Source organism: Urocampus carinirostris, chromosome 6, assembly GCF_059441175.1.
Source record: "Urocampus carinirostris isolate Australia breed hairy pipefish chromosome 6, RoL_Ucar_1.0, whole genome shotgun sequence".
NCBI lineage: Eukaryota > Metazoa > Chordata > Actinopteri > Syngnathiformes > Syngnathidae > Urocampus > Urocampus carinirostris.
Window position 1 is genome coordinate 15,613,827 of NC_142354.1, and position 19,141 is coordinate 15,632,967.

Below are 19,141 nucleotides of genomic sequence, written 5' to 3' on the forward strand. Positions count from 1 at the left end.
TTGTTATTGTGTTTTAAAAATATAATCGTAATGTGATGTAAATTCATTTCCAAAATACAATGTCATTCATTCATTCATTGTCCAATGGCAAATCAAAATAGTTTTTATAATATTCTGTTGAAAGACTTCACCAGATATTCATTTTTGTTGGTTAAGCTTTTAGGTATTGTCTGAATTTTGAAAATCTTGTTTTTAAAAAAAATGGTTCTATGGAATTTTACTCTGTGAGATGTGTCTTCTATAATGTTGTGTAAACTATTGATATTCTGGACTACAAGCTGTTACATTTTAAACGTGGCGGGTTTTTTTTTTTTTGTAATAGCACTGAGGAAAACTGCTGTTTTCCACAACACATGCGCTCTAAATACAAAACACTGGAAAAATGAATGACGCTCTTCCAGAGAAATTAGTCTTCGTTTTTGCCAACACATAATACAAAATGGGAGGTCTGGCAGTACTTTTTTCAATATTTACAATGTACTTATATTTAAACTTTTTCACCCAGAAATAAGGTCTTTAATGTATAGGTCTGAATTGAACAGCAGTGGAAGTTATCTATCAAAAACGCTAACACTTTTCCTTTCGTATCATTGGCGTTAATGTCAAACTGCTGAAGTTTCCTTTAATCCTCAAGGACCGATAACAATTGAACGCAATTTGGTCTATTACCGTGACAACCACGAATGACAACAAAATGTCAAGAACCGGAACAGGAGGAGAACCCAAATGCCTCACGTTTCTCACACAAGTTTTTATTTTACGGGAAATGGGGTATTCATGCACGTTAAACCAAACGCCAAAGGTTTGGCGATTGATGGGCGTAAGACGTAAGGCAACAGTCTCGCATGGAATAACAGGAAGCCAGAGGCTGACGAGATCAATACCAACTGCACGAGCAGATATCGGACTGATGGGGTCGATACTGGACAGGACGGAACAGACAGGATTGACATCAAAACTGGATAGAGAAATTAAACAGGAGAAACTAGACGGGAACGAAAATGGAGATCGATATTAAACAGGACAAAATAGACGGGAACAATACCGGACAGGAAACCCAAGCAGGAAACCGGACAGAGTCTAAACCCACGTCTTGCGGGTGCAGATGTTCGTTGACGGACTGACAAAGGGTGAGTGAGAGCACTGAGCTTAAAGGAAGCCAATCTGTCACAGAGCCACAGCTGGCGCCACATGGGCGGGGCCAATTGGGCGCAATGGCAACCGTGACAAAAAAGTCACATGTATGTTGCAATCTGGCCCTATTCTCCACAGTATGGTTGCCCTGGTACTGTTATCTAGAAATATAGGGCTCACAGTCTTATTTTAAAATCCGGTGTGGCTTGTCCGAAAACAAAATTGAGTTTCATTCTTAAATTTGAGAGGGCGGCTTTTGATCAAATCCAGAATTTACGGTATATTCTGCACTTTTTTAGGTAACAAATCCTTATTTTATTCTTGAATCATTTCCACTGGTTTGTATTCTGATAGTCAAAGCCTTGTTTGAGAACATGGAAGTCAATATTGTCAAAGTTGTACGATTTTTGATGAATTGTCTTAGATTTAATGGCAACGGGTAAGTGGAAGCACAAGCCCATGACGCTCCCTTGATTGGTTCGCGCCACCTTTGAGGCTAATTTCTTCCAGTGAGAGGAACAAGGGGATGAAAAATGGCATAAATTGGCCGCAGATGAATGACTTTAATAGCCGCGCCATTACAGGAACCACTAACTTATGCCCTTCCCTGAAAACGCTTAAGCTCAAAACATCAAAATCCAATCCCAAGTTTTTCACAGCTTTTCATACAAACGAGACCATTTAGAACAATTGCGTATTGTTCGAAGCCGTCTTCTCATCTGATTATATCACCCTAAAGTATGGAAATCGAAATCATGAAATCCCTGGTGCTGTTTCCCAGCATCTGATTTTTCTCGCTTTATCACACGGCCATCTGGCCGGCGGGCCGGGCCTTGATTGGTTCGCAGGATTGGGGGTCAGAGTTCACTGGATGGTGCGTGGTCGTCTTTGGCAAAGGTCGGGGGGGGTCGCGACCTTTTGAGAAGGATTGTCAAGACTCGGCCTGCAGCCGCCGCTACCGCCGGAGGGTTCGGGGACGAGCGAAACGTCGGACGCCATGCGGAACGGACACAATGACCAGGCGGTTTGGGGAAATTCCAAGCAGATCCTCCCCAAAACTTCAATCAAAGACGCTCGTCTGATTTTCGATTCCAATAACCGCTCGGTCATGTGAAAACAAGATGGATGTATGGTTGATAGCAAATTGATTTTTCCGATCAGGATGTAATGATGATGAATCATTCTCTTACAATCCCCTCTTTGAGCAGAAAAATCGAGTCGGGCCTGAATTAGTGAGTTTTTATTGAAATGAATTGACTTCATTGTCATTGAATACCACGTCGTGAACGTTGCTTGCAGTGAGATTGGACACGGCAATCCAGGGTAAACACATAAACATTTAACAGCAACAAAAAAAGTCTCAAGATATATATTTTTCACTGTTTTGTGCACCTGTCTAAGGTGGTGATTGCCCTCGGAGAGAAACTGTCTTTGAGCCGGTTAGTCCTTGTTTAAGGCACCAGGAGCGCCAGAAACGTCAAAGACGTGGTAATTGGGGTGAGAAGATGTCAATGGCTCTTCTGCAGTATCATGAGCAGGCAATGTCTTCTAGACTGGGCAGAGAGCAATCGATGATTTTTTATCCATTTTAACAGGTATCCAGGTGTAGGAAAAAAAACAAGTTTAATGTGGTTTCTGAACTGCTCATTTGTAAAAAGCTAGTTGGGGTAGGATTCTAGTGTCAGAGCTGCCAAACATTGAAAATCGTTATTCAGAATGGATAAAAAATATGTTCTTGTTTTTTCTTAGTAGCATCTAAGAGCAACGTTTTTGAAGATCCGTAATACGCAACTTTGTCAGTCTCTGCCACCATCTCCTGGCTTAAAGTCATGATCACAACCTCAGTCAACAAATTCATCAAGTATGTGCATTCCTTGGACCCGCTCGAAAAACTCTTCTTCTTTATCTTCTTGGGGGTTTGGAGCGCTTTAACTTAATTTGAAATGACCCGATTCTTACTTTTACCATTTTAAGCTACACTAACAAAAAAAAACAGAGTGATGACCAGCATAAAGTCAATCTCCGACCTCCCCCTCATCATCTTCTACCTAATCCGCCGTGCGTCTTGGAATAGCGTTGCTAAAAGTAAGATAAAAGCAGATAGGCACAGTGGGGAAAAAATAATGTAAAGGCTCTTTGAACTCATTATGGCATTGTTAACACTTAATTGAAAAAAATTAAAATATAGTAATTTCAACTTTTTAAGGACAGCTCACACGACGCAACCGACCTTTACGTCAAGAGAGGTTTTTAGACAATGGAAAAAAAACGCAAAATCAAACCTGAAGTTACTGCCAGTGTCCAGCAGATGGCACTAATGCACCAAAGAAGAAAAAACATTGCCAATATGAAAATGAAAAATACTGCCGTTTCATCGCTTTGAGTCTCCGTAGTTTGTATCCTTCCTTGTGCTTACAGCGACATCTGGTGGTCAAGTATTACACAGTGTCCTTTTGATGATAACTCAAGTCAAGTCAACTCATGTTTATTTGTATGGCCCTTAATCACAGAGTCTCAAAGGGCTGCACAGTGTCCTTTCAAACACACACGAAGAATATTACTAGAACAGCTTTTTCCATCTTCGCAACATTACTAAAATTCGTCCTATGCTGTCTCAGTCAGATGTGGATATTGTAAATCACGCGTTTGCTACTTCCTGTCTCAATTACTGTGATGCACTACTCTGGTCTCCCGAAGTTCAAAATCAAGAGCATTCAGCTGGTACAAAATGCTGCAGCGATGCATTAAACTAGGACAAGAAAGTTAGATCACATTACCCCGGTTTTAGCTAACTTGCATTGGCTCCCTGTTAGCCTAAGATGCGATTTTAGAGACTCAAAAGTTATATAACAGTGGAGGGAGCGACATAAATCACCTTTCATTGGGGAAAAGCGCACTTTTCGTACCCAAATTTGTAACATTTCAAGATAAGAGGAAAGTAAACAATCCCAAAAAACGCTGATATAAATGAATTTTCCCTGATCAATGGCTGCCCCTGCCAGCATCCTCAATCAAGTGTGGACAGGCCGGTTGCGACTGTTCTCGTTAAGGCCCCGTTGACGCGCGAGGGAGCCTGAAACCCGGCGATAAGGCCGAAGCTTTTTGTGTTTGCGCGGCTTAAAGGTGGTGTGCGAGCCGCCGTCTGGCCTTTGAGCAGCTTGGCCTGTCAAGCTGATGTACGGCAGCGACGCTGGTGAGCGCCTCCCGGAGGAAAGCGGCACGTCTGCTAAGTGGGACACGACCGACAGTGAACCGCCGCCGATGTGCCGTGCACGCCCACCCTCCCGTCACGTGGAGAGGAAAAACTTGCTAGGTCAAACGCTACCTGCACGGCAACAAGATTTTCAATGGCAACGCAGTGTGAGTTGATTGCAAATTGGCATTCGTCAAATGGATCAATAAGAATGCAGTTCATCCAGGGGATTCTAACTCAATTCATTCTTTGGGGCCGCCCAAGTTAGTGTAGAAGTAAGATCTTAACCTTGATGACCAAAATTTTGGTTCGGGTCAAGCCAAAAATGTCCATAATTTTGTACAGGTCGGGCTCGCTCTATTATCCACCCGTCATTGTTCTTTGTCTTTATCTCTTCACCAAAATCTTAAGGAAGTACTGGTGCTGTGGTTATCCCATTCCATGTCATAACGTATTGATGTGTTTTCAGAAGCATTGTTCCTGAGTGCCAAAAAATACTTTGTTTTTTTGTTTTACTTATGCAGCTCATCAGTAAGTATCAAGCCTGTAGGAATGATTTCAGTAAGAAGAATCACCATTAGATGGCAGATGTGGGTTTGGTCTTATGTTTGTCCACACACCTGAAGAAGCCCCCCACGTCCTAGTTTTGCTTCCTGTATCCAGCGATTGAGAGACTGCAGGTGGCCCCCGAGTAGACGTGGTAAATCAATGTGGTGAGAAAAACGAATATATGGACAAGGAGAGACAGACGCTTCAACAAAGGTTCCTTTTTTCTAAAAATTATTCTTCAAGGTCGGGGCAGAGAGGGAAGACGTTTCGTGCATCCACAATTTCCATGTAGACTTCACTCATGTTATCACGTCACTGAACACATTATTATATAACATTATTTTGCAAACAAAGTCCCCTTGTGTTTATGAAAGGCATTGATTCAATATTGAGGTATAACCAGTGCAAAAAAATGGGAAAATGGCACCGAAGTGAAAGTTCTGCTTGAAATGCAATTCTTCACATTATCCTCAGATGGTTTCTTGGAAACGAGAATTGGAAATTTAGCAACGTTCACTTGTTGTTCACTAAACAATGGTAAATGCTAAATACATATTTTTTTCCAATGTAGGATAAGGGTTTAAGCTTTCTTTTGACTATATAGCTAAAAAGTAAAAAACGCACAAAATGGCTGGCACTTGCACTTCCTATTTGTCTGGCATTGAATGAGTTACGGATGTACTGCTGCTGTGCTTAATGGCCCAATCTCCAACCCGTCAAAATGACGGACTGCCTTAAAATTTTCCTGTCAAACCTTTAAAAAAAATCTGTTGGTGATGGAAAATTGTCAGGTAATGTAACCTCTGCAGACACAAAAATATAAAAATGTAAATTTTTCTTCTAGTCTTTACGGTGGTTTGCATATTCGCCTCACATGCGAAAGGTCTCCGGTTCGAGATCGGGATGGTGTGCTTGCCCAAGACACACCACAGGGAATGGTGCCCCTATGACCCATGTGGTTATGGCATAAAAACAGAAATATTTGGATTTATTTTATTTGAGGGAGAGCCACACCATATAATTTAAGATAAAAATTAAACTACCACCAAACACTCTCTCCAGCAAAAGCTTCGGCACATTTTATATCACTCTGTGACGTTTAATAATTTGATAAGGTGTATGAAATAATAGTGATACCAGAGCCTGTGTCTCATATCAATAGAAATATACCACTCAAAATGTGTCTCCTTCCTGCAGTTACTTTACAGTCTTGAGGCTTATTTTTGTCTAAATAACGGTTTCGAAACAAAGTGCTAGCAAAGTTCTCTTGTAAAAATGTCACAAAATACTGCGAACGAGGATACCAACGTATTTAACTTCAGTACAGACGGGGCTGGGCGCTGAGAAGGGTTGCACGCACTGTGTATAGCTCTGCCCATTCCTACAGCTCACCCAGTCAAACTGCCCCGGGTGCCCTGCTTGGGCTTCTGGGCGTTTACACTTGGTTTTGTGTTTTTTTTTTTTTTATCATAAAGTGCCTCAACAATGAACATAGATCGTTTGATTAGCTTCTGTGTAAAAGATTATTGAGTCATTTTCAGGCTGTTGGTATGCCACTTTGACTGTAAATTGTAGTGAAGACTGTTCCCTTTATACAAAAGACAGAAACTTGGTAATAGATTAGTATCATCTCGGTTTTGCACGCGCCATGATTGGACCCCACGTATCAACCCAGTTAATGAATATGCATGCTCCATTTTATCTTCAACCAGACATACTTATTAAAAGAGCCATCTATAGCTCGTGAGCTAGGGGTTCCAGACCGCTGCTCTAAACTTTTATATTATGACAAGGGCCTCAAACTATCATCCCACAGGCTGCATTTGGCCCCCAAGCCGCAAGGTTTAGACCCCTGGATGAAAACGTGCTAGCCCTCAAAAACAAATCAGTACATGAGTACATCATTGTTATCTGTTGAAATAACAAGCTTGATTTTAGTGCCTGACACCAGGAAGCTAACCTAGCGACTAAAATCAAGCCCGACTAGTTTTTCGTGCCTCCAAAAGCCTAACCTACAAATTTCAACAGCGAGTAACTATGCAAGGATTCCAGACTATCCTATCCTACTCAGCCCCATCTATTCTTTTTCTTTTAACTTAAAGAGAAAGTTACATTACGTCATGGCCATGTCTTGCAGCCGGAGGAACTAATTGGATTCCACTATTCGGCAGCAGGCTGTTCCAGGTACTATTCGTTTTTGCTGACTGGTGTATAATTCAGAGGGAGAAAATAAATTGTTTTATATAGGGACAAATGTTTAAAATAGGGTCATGTGCCAGCTGTGTCCCCATATGCTTTAGTGTGTTTCCTACAAAATACTACTACAGAAATACTAGGAAAATACCACAAAACCTAATGTAGAATTGAATGCTTAAAACTAGGATCTGATGTATTATTTCACTTCCATTCTAAAAAGAAGAAACAAATACCATAGAAATACAACCAAAATATTACTACAGTGGGAGTGAAATACAGAAATACTAGTACAGAAATACTATAAAATTTACTACCTAAATACTGCAAACATACTAATACAGAAACATTACAAAAATACATGTCCAGGAATACTTCGAAGTACTACAAAATCACTACTACACATCTCATTAGCTACACCGCTTATCCTCAGTAGGGTCGCGGGGGTGCTGGAGCCCATCCCAGCAATCATCGGGCAGTGGGCAGGGGACACCCTGAACTGGTTGCCAGCCAATCGCAGGGAACACGGGGACAGACAACTCACTCGCTCATTCATACCTAGGGACAATTTGGACCGGCCAATTCACCTGAAGTGCATGTTTTTGGAATGTGGGAGGAAACCGGAGTGCCCGGAGGAAACCTACGCAAGCACGGGGAGAACATACAAACTCCGCACAGGAAGTCTGAAGCTGGATTTGAACCCACGCAGGAGGTTCCCAAGACATGAACTGTGCCGCACACGCGCTATCCACTGCGCCGCCGTGCTGCACTACTACTACACATATAGTACGAAAATACTACCACAATAATACTATAATACAGAAATACTACAAAAAAACTTCTCTAATGACTAAGAACATACTACTACAGAAATTTTACAAAAACATATCCACACGAATACTTCAAAGTACTAAAAAAATACTACTGCGGATGCAGTAAAAAATACTACTACAATATTATTATAATACAGTAATACTAGTACAGAAAATACTACAAAAATGCTTCTTTAGAAATACTATGACGGAAATTTTACTATAGAAATACTACAAAAATATAATTTACAGTAATATTACCAAACTACTATCAGAATACTACAAAAATTCTTTAACAGGAATGCTTCAAAGTACTACAAGAACTATTAGCGAAATTCTACAAAATTCTACTACTGAAATGCTACCAAAATTACTACCTAAATACTACACACATACTACTAGAGAAATTTTACAAAAATACATCTACAGGAACGCCTCAAAGTACAACAAAAATACTACTACGGATGCAGTACAAAAATACTACTGCAATAATACTGTAATACAGAAATAGTAGAACAGAAAATATTACACAAATACTTTTACAGAAATACTACAAAAATCAATTGATAGTAATACTACAAAACTACTAGCAAAATACTACAAAAATTTTACACGGAAATGCTACATTAATCTCACTATGTAAATACTAATAAAACAGCAATAGTACACCACTGAATACGGAATTTAGTCCTTAAAACACAGACCTAATCTATTATTTGTTAAATTGTGAGTGTTTCAAAACCAATTTGATGAAACGAATCCTTGTAAAAACATATAGAAGTATAACATCAATTTTTGAACCCAAAGCTCATTCAAAACTTTATCAAACCCTGCTCTAAAAGAAAAGAGAGTATTTTCACACTAGCAGTCCAGATTTGTGATAACTTTGCTCATATTCTGTGCTGAAAGGTCCCCCAATGTGATGACGCATCTCCTGGCTGGCGCTCAGATGGCGGCGATGCCCACGAAGATGGCCACTCATTTGTGAGAGTCCCACACAGCAGCTGCCGTGTGACCGAGCCGCGCGGCCAGTCCGCGCCCAATACTCCCCCCCACGCAAACCGCTCGCCTCCGTCTCCTATGCTCTTTTGTCCGCGCTGACCCACGCAGGACGCCATCACCGTGACACCCGCACCCGCCCGCGTGCAGCTTAGCCCACCGCCGCCACCCTCAAACACACACAATACTACACGATACTACACACGTATCCATATCCCAAACCTCATTGAACTCTCAACCCCCTTGCTACCTCAAGAAGGTTTCAATTAGCCCACCTCCTCATCCTGCCCAAAGAACTGGTTCTCAACTGGTCTGACTTCAGGGCCCATCATTCCACCCTAATGACACACTCTGACCCAAATCAAAAGAAACTATCTTTCCAAATGTATCCAATGAAAAGATTTAAAGCACAGATAATATAATTGATTCACTTTTTGTATTCCAAAAACCAAAAAGACCAGCAAAACCAAAACAGCTTCAAGTACGGTGAAAACTCGCTAGAGGAAATAGCCAGCCCGACCCACGGGTGTTAAAGCCCCACCTAACCCGAGCCCGACCAATAAACTTGATTTGCAAGACCGAGCCCGAAACAAACCTGAAACGTCATTTTTTTATAGTATTCAGTAGGAGGAGAGGTGATTTGTGATAACAAATTAAAGCTAGTTTTTTTTTTTTAACAAAATCAAAGTTTAATATTTGCATCTTTTGCATTTCTGTGTCTGCAGAGGTTACATACATCATAGGCGCCGCGCGAGCGGCAGCCTTTCCAGCAGCTCCGTGTTATTTCGCTCTTTTTGTGATTTATTGTTTTAAGTTTCTGCTTCTATCTTCTGTGATTTTCGTCCCATTTGACAACTACACTTTGGATTATTTTCTATCCTATCCTTATGGGTTTTAACACACAAAAATGCATTTATTCGAGGAATCAACTCCTTGCCCTGAAGAATTCTCGTGCCGGCGTGGTGAGGGGGCCCTATCGTGGATGCAGAGCCGGAGCTAAGGCTAAGCGGCTAGCGGCGTTATAAGTCTTCGGTACCGTCCGTAATCATGGTAAATGTGAACTCTCTACCAAATAAGACTGACGAACTGGCTGTGCTGGTGAAAAACATCAAAGCGTACAGGGAGTGCAGTTTGCTGTGTTTCACGGAAACGTGGCTCACGTCTAGCATCCCGGACGCTAACGTGGAGCAACCCGGCTTCAGCGCTTTTAGGACAGACAGAGACACAAAAGCCCGCGGGAAGCGGAGAGGAGTTGGACTCGCTATCTACGTGAACACGAGGTGGTGTAACCCTGGGCACAAAGATTTCCAACTGCTGCACGGACGTCAAACTTTTGGACTAGCGTGTGACCACTCCGCTGTTGCTAAACTACAACACAGCACCCCTAGGCCATCCTGTTAATCTGTTAATAAACAACAAAAGGATACTGCTGGAAGTGTGAATTTCCCTACGGGGATTAATAAAGTATCTATCTTTCTATCTATTAATTATTCCATCATTGACAGATTTTTTTTAAGAGTTGACTGGAAAACTTTAAGGCTCTTAGTCATTTGGATGAACAGCAGCAGTATGTCCTTAAGAATCTAGCATGGCACTTTAAGAGAGAGAGCGAGAGAGGCAGAGAAATAAAGAAGAACAATGATGGGTGGATAACAGACCAGAAGGAATTATTTTCATTGACAATGCATGAGTTTTGTACGTGTTGTGATGATGCAACTTTTGTTTATTTTATATACAGACGCTCCCGTACTTACCACCATTCAACTTACGAAAAATGGTCGATACGAACATTTTTATCGGGATGCCAAAATATATCTGGACATTGCTGTAAGTTAGACTTTGTATTGTGTGCACCCTTTTCCGAGTACAAGACATTATCGTAGTTCTTCTTTCCGCCGCTACTGCAATGTGGTGGCGCTGTGAGAGGTCACTCACCATCCACCCCCAAGAAGAAATATAGTTGGTGTGTGAACATTCTATACTGTATCTCCAGCGCGCTGAGAACTTTAATATTTTTATTGTTTAATATCTCGTGCATCCATTCAATATAATTTGTGTAAATTGTAGAGAAGAGGCGAGATGTTTCATTTGAAATGAAAGTGGAGTAAGAAAGCTTGATGCGGTTGAGAAAATTGTCCGGCCGAATTTTTCCAGCCATTTTTTACCACTCAAGAGGACCTCTTGAAGCGCATCTTCCAAAAGTAAGTTAAACTCAACTTTATTTATCTTTATAGAGCATTTTATTTAATGAAATGTTTATTTTTTAGTACAAAACAATCCAGGTTACTTATACAAGCCTTAAACATACAAAATATGGCACTGAAGCAACTTACGAACAAATTCAACTTACGAACGATTGTCCGAATAGTTATCAAATATCAGCGATGGAGAAGCCCGGCCCGACCCAAATGGAATGATTGAAATTTTAAGCCCGATTCAAGCCATTAATTTAGGTCGGGCTCGAACTTAAGATCTTACCTCTGCAGTATTCAACTAGGTGTCTCCATGTCCTCGGTATGTCCTAGAAAGGTTCAGTCTAATATTTGCAGTATTTGTGTTGCTAAATCCCTGAAATATTAGGAACAGGAAATGTAATTTCCTGTAGATGTGAATTGAATGGAGGAATGCTGAATGGAAACAAGGAAAATAAATGTGTATAACAGTTTTAGGCCACTAAAACTTTTTTATTTATAAGTCTAGAATGGAACAATTGCTAAAGGGACAGTCTGTATTATTTACCACTTTCTACTGGTAAGAAAACGGCATTCATTAATAAAACAATGTTAATTTAAATTTCATTAAAATATTTTGCTATACGTTTTTTTTATTTTTAAAGGCTGTTTTGATTAATTGAATGTCCGTTTAAGGCCTTTTTCATTACTTGCGAACGATCATAAGTTGAATTTGTTCGTAAGTTGCTTCAGTGCTATATTTTGTATGTTTAAGGTTTATATAAGTATGTTTAAGGCTTGTATAAGTAACCAGTATTGTTTTGTACTAAAACATAAACATTTCATAAAATAGTATGCTCTATAGAGAGAAATAAAGTTAAGTTTAACCTACTTTTGGAAGATGGGCTTCAAGAGTTAGGCGACTTCCTCCTCTGTGGTAAAAAGTGGCAAAGGAAGCGCATTAAGCTTTCTTATGACACCTTTGTTTCAAAAGAAACGGCTCGCCTCTCCTTTACACCTCACACTTTTCAAAATCCAGAAAAAAATCCCATCTACCGTTTTTTGTAAGTCGAATGGTCGTAAGTAGGGGACCCTCTGTATTTTAATGTTTTTATTAGTCCTCCATAGTTTTGAGATGGAAATTTATGATTATTTTGTCCCATCTGCACCACTTATCCTTAGTAGGGTAGCGGGAGTGCTGGAGCCCAGCCAGCTAATCTTCGGGCAGGGGGCAGGGGACACCCTGAACTGGTTGCCAGCCAGTCACAGGGCGCACACAGAGAGACAACTACCTGGCTCATTCACACTATTTGGACTGGATGGGCTCCAGCACCCCCGCGACCCTACTGAGGATAAGCGGTGCAGATAATGGATGGATGGATGGATGGATGGATGGATGGACTGGCCAATTAACCTGACAAAAATGTTTTTGGGAATGTGGGAGGAAATCGGAGTGCCTGGAGGAAACAGAGTATATGCAAACTCCACACGGTGAGGCTGCGGTCGCTGGACTTGAACCCTGAACCTCTCCACCGTGGGGCTATGCGCTAACCACCCACACACCGTGCTGCCCACGTACAAAATACTTTTTTTTTTAAAATGCACATTTTTGTATCTGGGATATGCCTGCTGATCTTTCCCATGGTGACCTGACTACCTAACATTTTTGAATATTCTCTATTGTATTTATGGGAATGAATGAAGGTTTGTGTGGAATTAAAGAAATAGTGGGGAAAAATAGTCAGTACGGCATGCATTTGTGGAACTCGCTTAAAGTTTGACTGGTGGGAATGTGGTTTGCGGAGGAAGGTGAGGGAACTGTAATGCATTTAAAAGCTGTGCAGTAGAATAACGTACTGTATGTGAGAACGCTCCCAGCATTCGTGCAATGGTATACCTGCATGAGAGCAGGGGCGTCCCATTCTAAATATAAAATCTCAACGGGACCGTTAAAAAAAGCCAGACTTCCATCTGTCCGTTTTCTACAGCCCTCTTCCTCATTAGGGTTGCGATGTTTAGCTGGAGCCCATCTTGATGGATTTTTGGGTGACAGAGGCAAGGTCTGCCCAAGACCCATATTGTCTCCACACCATATGAAACATTCACAGTACTCCAATTTTCTGCGTGAGCTCTAAATGAATGTTCTTTTGGTAAAAAGTATGCAAAAAACACACACAACCTACACAAACCTGGAACCTCAGGAGTGTGAGGCGATTCTACTAACCACTGATCCAAACACTTTCAATACCAGGGCGTCGGCACGAGAGCCGCACCATAGATGTTAAGACGAAGTTAAATGATGACATTACGTTGCCAAACCTAAACTCCGAACAACAGCTTGTTTCATTGTGTCACATTTGATAAAGTAAAATATATATACATGAAATAATAATAATATTAATGCCAGTGTCTGTGCCTCATATCAAGTCAAGTACTTGATCTCAAAGAGTCTCAAAGGGCTGCACAGATTACAGATTATTGCAAACCACAGACTATTATGACACCATCCCCTGATCTAAAACCTTCATGAGGGCAAGGAAAATCTCAGAGCATTCCACAACATCGGGGCCCGAACGCTCTCGAACCTGCGGATTTCTTCTTGGCTCTTGGGATCACTAGTGGACCACCATTTTAACAACGGAAAAATACCCTAGTTAAAATAGGCCTCCTTCCTGCAGTTACTTAAGATTGTTTAGGTTTCTTTTGATCAAAATCTGTGTCCTGAAAAGCTGTTTTAAAACACAGATTTCGTAAAAACGTCCCAAAATACCAAAAACGTAGAGGATTTACCTTTGGCTATGTGACTTGGCCACAGTTCTAACCTTGGGAACGTTCCTTTAAAATGATATAAATCTTCGACATCTTTGAAATGTACATTCGTCCTAAAAGTCCTCAAGCGCATTGTTGATCATTTTTTCATAACTATGAAACTTGAAAAAATATCCAGGAAACGGTACAAGGCAGTCATGACATGCACATTTGTATTTGTATCCATCTCATTGGATGAGAGACACGGAATGAAATCCTAATCACATTTCTTCTTACCAGCCTTAATGGTAGAAAAGTGCTACAGCGCTCCTGCCGTTAGTGGTAGAAGCATGGTGTTGCACTTGTGGCATTTTAGATTAAAAAAATGCATTTTTATCTCCAACCTAGATGTACTTATAAAAAGATATATGTTCCTGACCCAGGTCTATACAATTTCACTTGTGAGGCCCGTTTCAAGGTTTGAGTTTTTCCTTGCCCGCATATTGCTTCAAAATCAGGGGATGGTGTCATTGTAACCTGTGAAGTCTTTTGAGACATTTTGTGATCGAGGGCATCACAAATAAATGTGACTTGACTTTCTTATGAATACTTACCAGAATTGGTCACCAAACACAGGCAAGCAAATGCAGAAAAAATTATTGACCCCTTACTAGATGGGCGAGTGGATCCCTTAACCACTACAGTTGTAGGGACACCACTTACTGTGGTGTGTCTTGGGTTGGTACAGCCTGGTGGTACCCAGGCCAACAAATATTTCCACCAATTCTGGAAGCAGGGACCTTTTTTCATGTTAGGCGATACATCCTAACCACTGCATTATGGAAACACTACAGACGCTGCCCTACTTACGAACAAGATAGGTTCCGGACGATCGTTGGTAAGTTGAATTTGTTTGTAAGTTGCTTCAGTGCTATATTTTGTATGTTTAAGGTTTATATAAGTATATTTAAGGCTTTTATAAGTAACCTGTATTTTTTTGTACTAAAAAAATGACATTTCAAAAACAATTTGCTTTATAAAGAGAAATAAAGTTAAGTTTAACTTTTGGAACATGAGCTTCAAAAGTTAGGCGACTTCCTCCTCCGTGGTGGGCATAAGAATGGGCAAAAAAAAAGCAATCCAACCATTTTCTCAACCGCATCAAGCTTTCTTATTCCACTTTCATTTCAACTATATTGAATGGATGCACAAGATATTAAAAAATAAAAACGTCAAAGTCCTTAGCGCGCTGGAGATGCAGTATAGAAAGTATCCACACAAACTAGGAAGAGGAAGCGGATTTCTTTTTCAGGGTGGATGCTGGGTGACCTCTCACAGCGCCACACGCCGGTAGTGGCGGAAAGAAGCACTACACAAATGTCCTGTACTTAGAAAAAGAAGCAGACAATACAAAATCTAACTTACAGCAATGTCCGGATATTTTTCGACATCCCGAAATAAATGTTCGTAACTACAGTTTTTCGTAACTTGAATTTTGGTCAAGTTATTTCCACTTGGAGAAAAGTTTGAAAGACACGCTCTTCCCAGGCCACGCAGAAAAGTAGACAAGTTACTCAAAGACCGAATTAACAAATCTCCACTTACCCTGCACGACTTCCCTGCCATCTTTCCGCTCAAGTCATATTTCCTCTTTAAGTCTGCAAGCAGCCTCTCCAGTCTCGCCTTCTCTTCTTTCCCACTGTACTCCTGGTCCAGGAGCACGTAAGCCCTCCAGTTGGCCGAATCGAAGCCCCAATGCACGGTCCGGTTCTCCAGCCTCTTGTGGCTGTGCACCACAAACTTCTTCGGCGGGAACATGAGCCTACAATCCAAGCATTGGATGCAGGCGGCTTGGGGGCTAGAGTAGAGCTCCGGCACGAACAAACCTTTGCAGCGGCCGAAGCACTCGTGATACACGCGGAAACTGGACTCGGTGCGCTCCAGCTCCAGGAGGACGCCACCACCGACACTTCCTGCAACATCGCCACCGGCGCCTCCTGCAGCCCCTCCGCCGCGCTCCTTGCTCCGGCGCGGTGGAGGAAAGGATCCCCCGTAAATGAGCGCGTTGCACAGGCGCTCCGCGTCCGTTTGCGTGATCAGCCCGCAAGAAGGCGCCGAAAAGGGCAGGATTCCCACGACTTTGAGGATCTCCAACTGCTCGGCCGTGCAACGCGAGCAATAAATGTGCAAATCGTCGCAAACGGAGTTGATCTGCTGCAGAGAGAAGTCCCGCAGCACGCTGTTGAGGATCTGCGGGAGGCAAAGGCGCTTCTCGCCGCCCACCACGAAGCAGGAGATGGGTTCGCGCTCCAGGAGCGTCTCGCAGCGCTCCGTGGAGCGATCCGAAGGGATGAAGAGCGGCCCGGGCATGAGTGGAGGAGTGTGCGCCGGCAAATTCAACACCAATTCGGCTTTGGCGTCCTTGAAGAGGGACTCCTGGTGCGGCCAGCGGGCGGAGAACGCCGCCGGTCCGCTCAGGGAGCGCATGGAGCTCAGGTGGAACTGCTTCAGAGTTTGCTGAAGTCCCGGGTGAGGCTGAAAGCTGCTCACCTCCATCTTCCCGAGATTAAAAAAAAAACAAATCTACAAAAACAAGTGACGATGAAGAGGAATCAGTTGAGCGGCGTTTGGTTCAGTGCGCGTCCGAGCTGAGGAGGCTTTCCAAGCCGCCAGGCAGACAGCTTCCCCTGGACCAGGAGCAGCTTCCCTTCCCGGTGCAACCCATTCAGAAAAAAGGGTGGATTAAAGAAAAAAGCTCCACGGAAGTGTGTCCCCCTCTTTTACTCTGTAGTAAACAACTTCCACCGTCGAGGGGGAGAAAAAAAATCCCCTAGAAGAAAAGTCAGCTTACAATCACGAGTGACGTTCCACGGTCGTTTTACGCACTCCAAGTGCGGATCAAATGTGCCACCCAGTCTCTCTCTCTCTCTTTAGTCTACCTCCCTCCCCCTTTCTCTCTCTCTCGCTCTGTTTGTTTGTGTCTGCTTCAGTCATTGAATCCCAGCCAGGAATGTGACTGACTCCCCGGGCTTTGGCTCTTCCCGCAGACAGCTGTGCCTCCCACTGCTACATGGCAGCTGCACAGGAAAAAAAGCAAAAAAATAAAAAATAAATAAAAATAAATCCTTCCGAAGTGAGGCGAAGGGTGGAGCTTCGAGAGGAAATATGTTGCATAAGGGAAGAGGGGTGGGGGGGAACTCAATGTGCTCGCTACTATACGATAAAACTCGAATACAAATTAGAAAGAATGCAGTAAATGAATCGAAGGGTTCAATATTGCATTGCGGTTGTCCAAAGCTTTGGGGTGCTAAACAAAAGGTGTTTTATTAATAAGGAGATAATTTAGTATCATAGAAATCACTCACATACTTGTCAAGCTCCAGGGCTCCATGCCCTTACAAAATGTTGTATTTTCCCTTTTAAAATACAAAATAATATTAAACCATATTTTTTCAAACGTTTTTATTTATGTAGTTTGATATGTAATATTGTACATGTGTTTGGTTATATCATATATATTGTTAATTAACATTTTGTTGTGGGATACTGAGTTGCTCGACATGAATGAGGTTTATTATAAAAAAAAGTTCAAAAATGAAGTAGCATGGACGTTCACCGTAGAAGGAAAAAACACATGCAAATAGAATTAAGTAGAATACTACATTTTCTTATTCAAATTGTTAATTAATTTTCTGCATTAGATTATTGTTAGAATATACTAATTAAAGGGATAACCACACACCTGTCTTTTTTCATTATCTCCTTTTATACTTCCTTTTTTTCTTCTTTATACAACAATAATGATTCGTAATATAATGCATCCAAGCCAGTGAGCCGTTTGAGAGCCGGCTCCCTTTAATGAGTTAAACCGAAAAAGCCAGATCTCTAAAAAGAGACGGACTTCCTTTCACTACATAAATACCACATGAAATCCGAGGCGGCAGATGCATGCGCACAGTAGCACCAAACAGCTCGCTTCGTTTGCAACGAAAAAAAACACAGAGATAGAGGCAACCGCGGCGAACTCGTTTGAGTTGATTGATTTGCCGTTTCGTGATAGTCGGTGTATACCGGATGGTACCCATCATTGACAAATTTGCGTTTTTCCGAACAGATTTTCTTGTATGCCGTACACGTCTTTCAATGCATAATAAACATACTTTGTACGGCAAAAACGTACAGGTTGACAGGTATGCTATTGATAACTTTTTTGATTAATAGTAAACGGTTTAGAGATCATCCATCAAAATCTGATGATAATATGTTAAACTGATTTGAAAATATTTTTAATATAGCGTTTTTCACCATTTCATTTTCCATTATCTGCATTGCTTATCCTCAGTAGGGTTGCGGGGGTGCCGGAGCCCATCCCAGCTGTCTTCGGGGAGTGGGCAGGGGGACACCCTGACTGGTGGCCAGCCGGGGCACACAGAGACAGACAACTCACTCGCTCATTCACACCTAGGGACATTTTAGGGGAGGAAACCAGAGGAAACCCAAGCAAGCAAGGGGAGAACATGCAAACTCCACACAGGAACGTTCGATCTCATTACCTCAGAACTGTGCCGCCGTGCTGCCCCTGTTTTTCTTCATATTTATGCTTGTCCTGACCCATATTAAGGACAAGAGATTTAAAAATGCTATACTTTTTGGGGGTACTTGGGTTGAATTGGGTGTGCTTGTGCACCCCTAAAAACAGGCGGGTTACGCCCATGGTGGACACATTTTAAAAGCCGAGAGTTACTTTTGTTACTGATCGTTGAAAAGGGTTACTATTTCTGTTAACATTTCTGAAATAATGAATAATGTTATTAGGGTACTATGTTGTTACTACGTTATTATCAGTGGTAGGCCGTCAGGGCCTGCAAGGCCTTCTCGGCTGGCCTAAAAATATCTAAATCAGACATCCGTTCCCTGCATCGGTTATCCTGACTATGGTGGCAGGAGCACATCCCAGCCATCTTCGGGCAGTGGGCAGGGGACACACTGAACTGGTTGCCAGTCCATCGCAGGGCACACAGAGACGGACAACTCACTGGCTCATTTACACCTAGGGACAATTTGGACCCGCCAATTACCATAACATGCATGTTTTTGGAATGTCAGGCATGCAAGGGGAGAACATGCAAACTCCGCACAAGAAGGCTGCCCAAGGTGCCACACCATAGGGCTTTGACCTAACTAGTGCCGCCTTATCTGAATTACGTGATATAATATTTTGTTCATGAATACCTTTGAATTCCAAATGGTCTATCAGTCCCCTTAATGCACCACCTTCAGATATGTGCTTTCATATCCAAGCATTTAACCCATCACATTTCACTCATGACTTCTGAAGACCC

General features: G+C 42.0%; 1 protein-coding gene across 1 annotated transcript in view; it reads right to left on the reverse strand.

The window, feature by feature from the left end:
- Positions 1-16,726, reverse strand: part of skib (SKI proto-oncogene b) — a 105,240-nt gene extending 88,514 nt beyond the window's left edge. Inside the window, exon 1 of the mRNA XM_088338038.1 lies at positions 15,405-16,726. Within this exon, the coding sequence (XP_088194164.1) occupies positions 15,405-16,355 (951 nt within the window). The 5' untranslated portion in view covers positions 16,356-16,726. The remainder of the gene's footprint in view (positions 1-15,404) is intronic.
- Between the last annotated feature and the right edge of the window lie 2,415 nt (positions 16,727-19,141).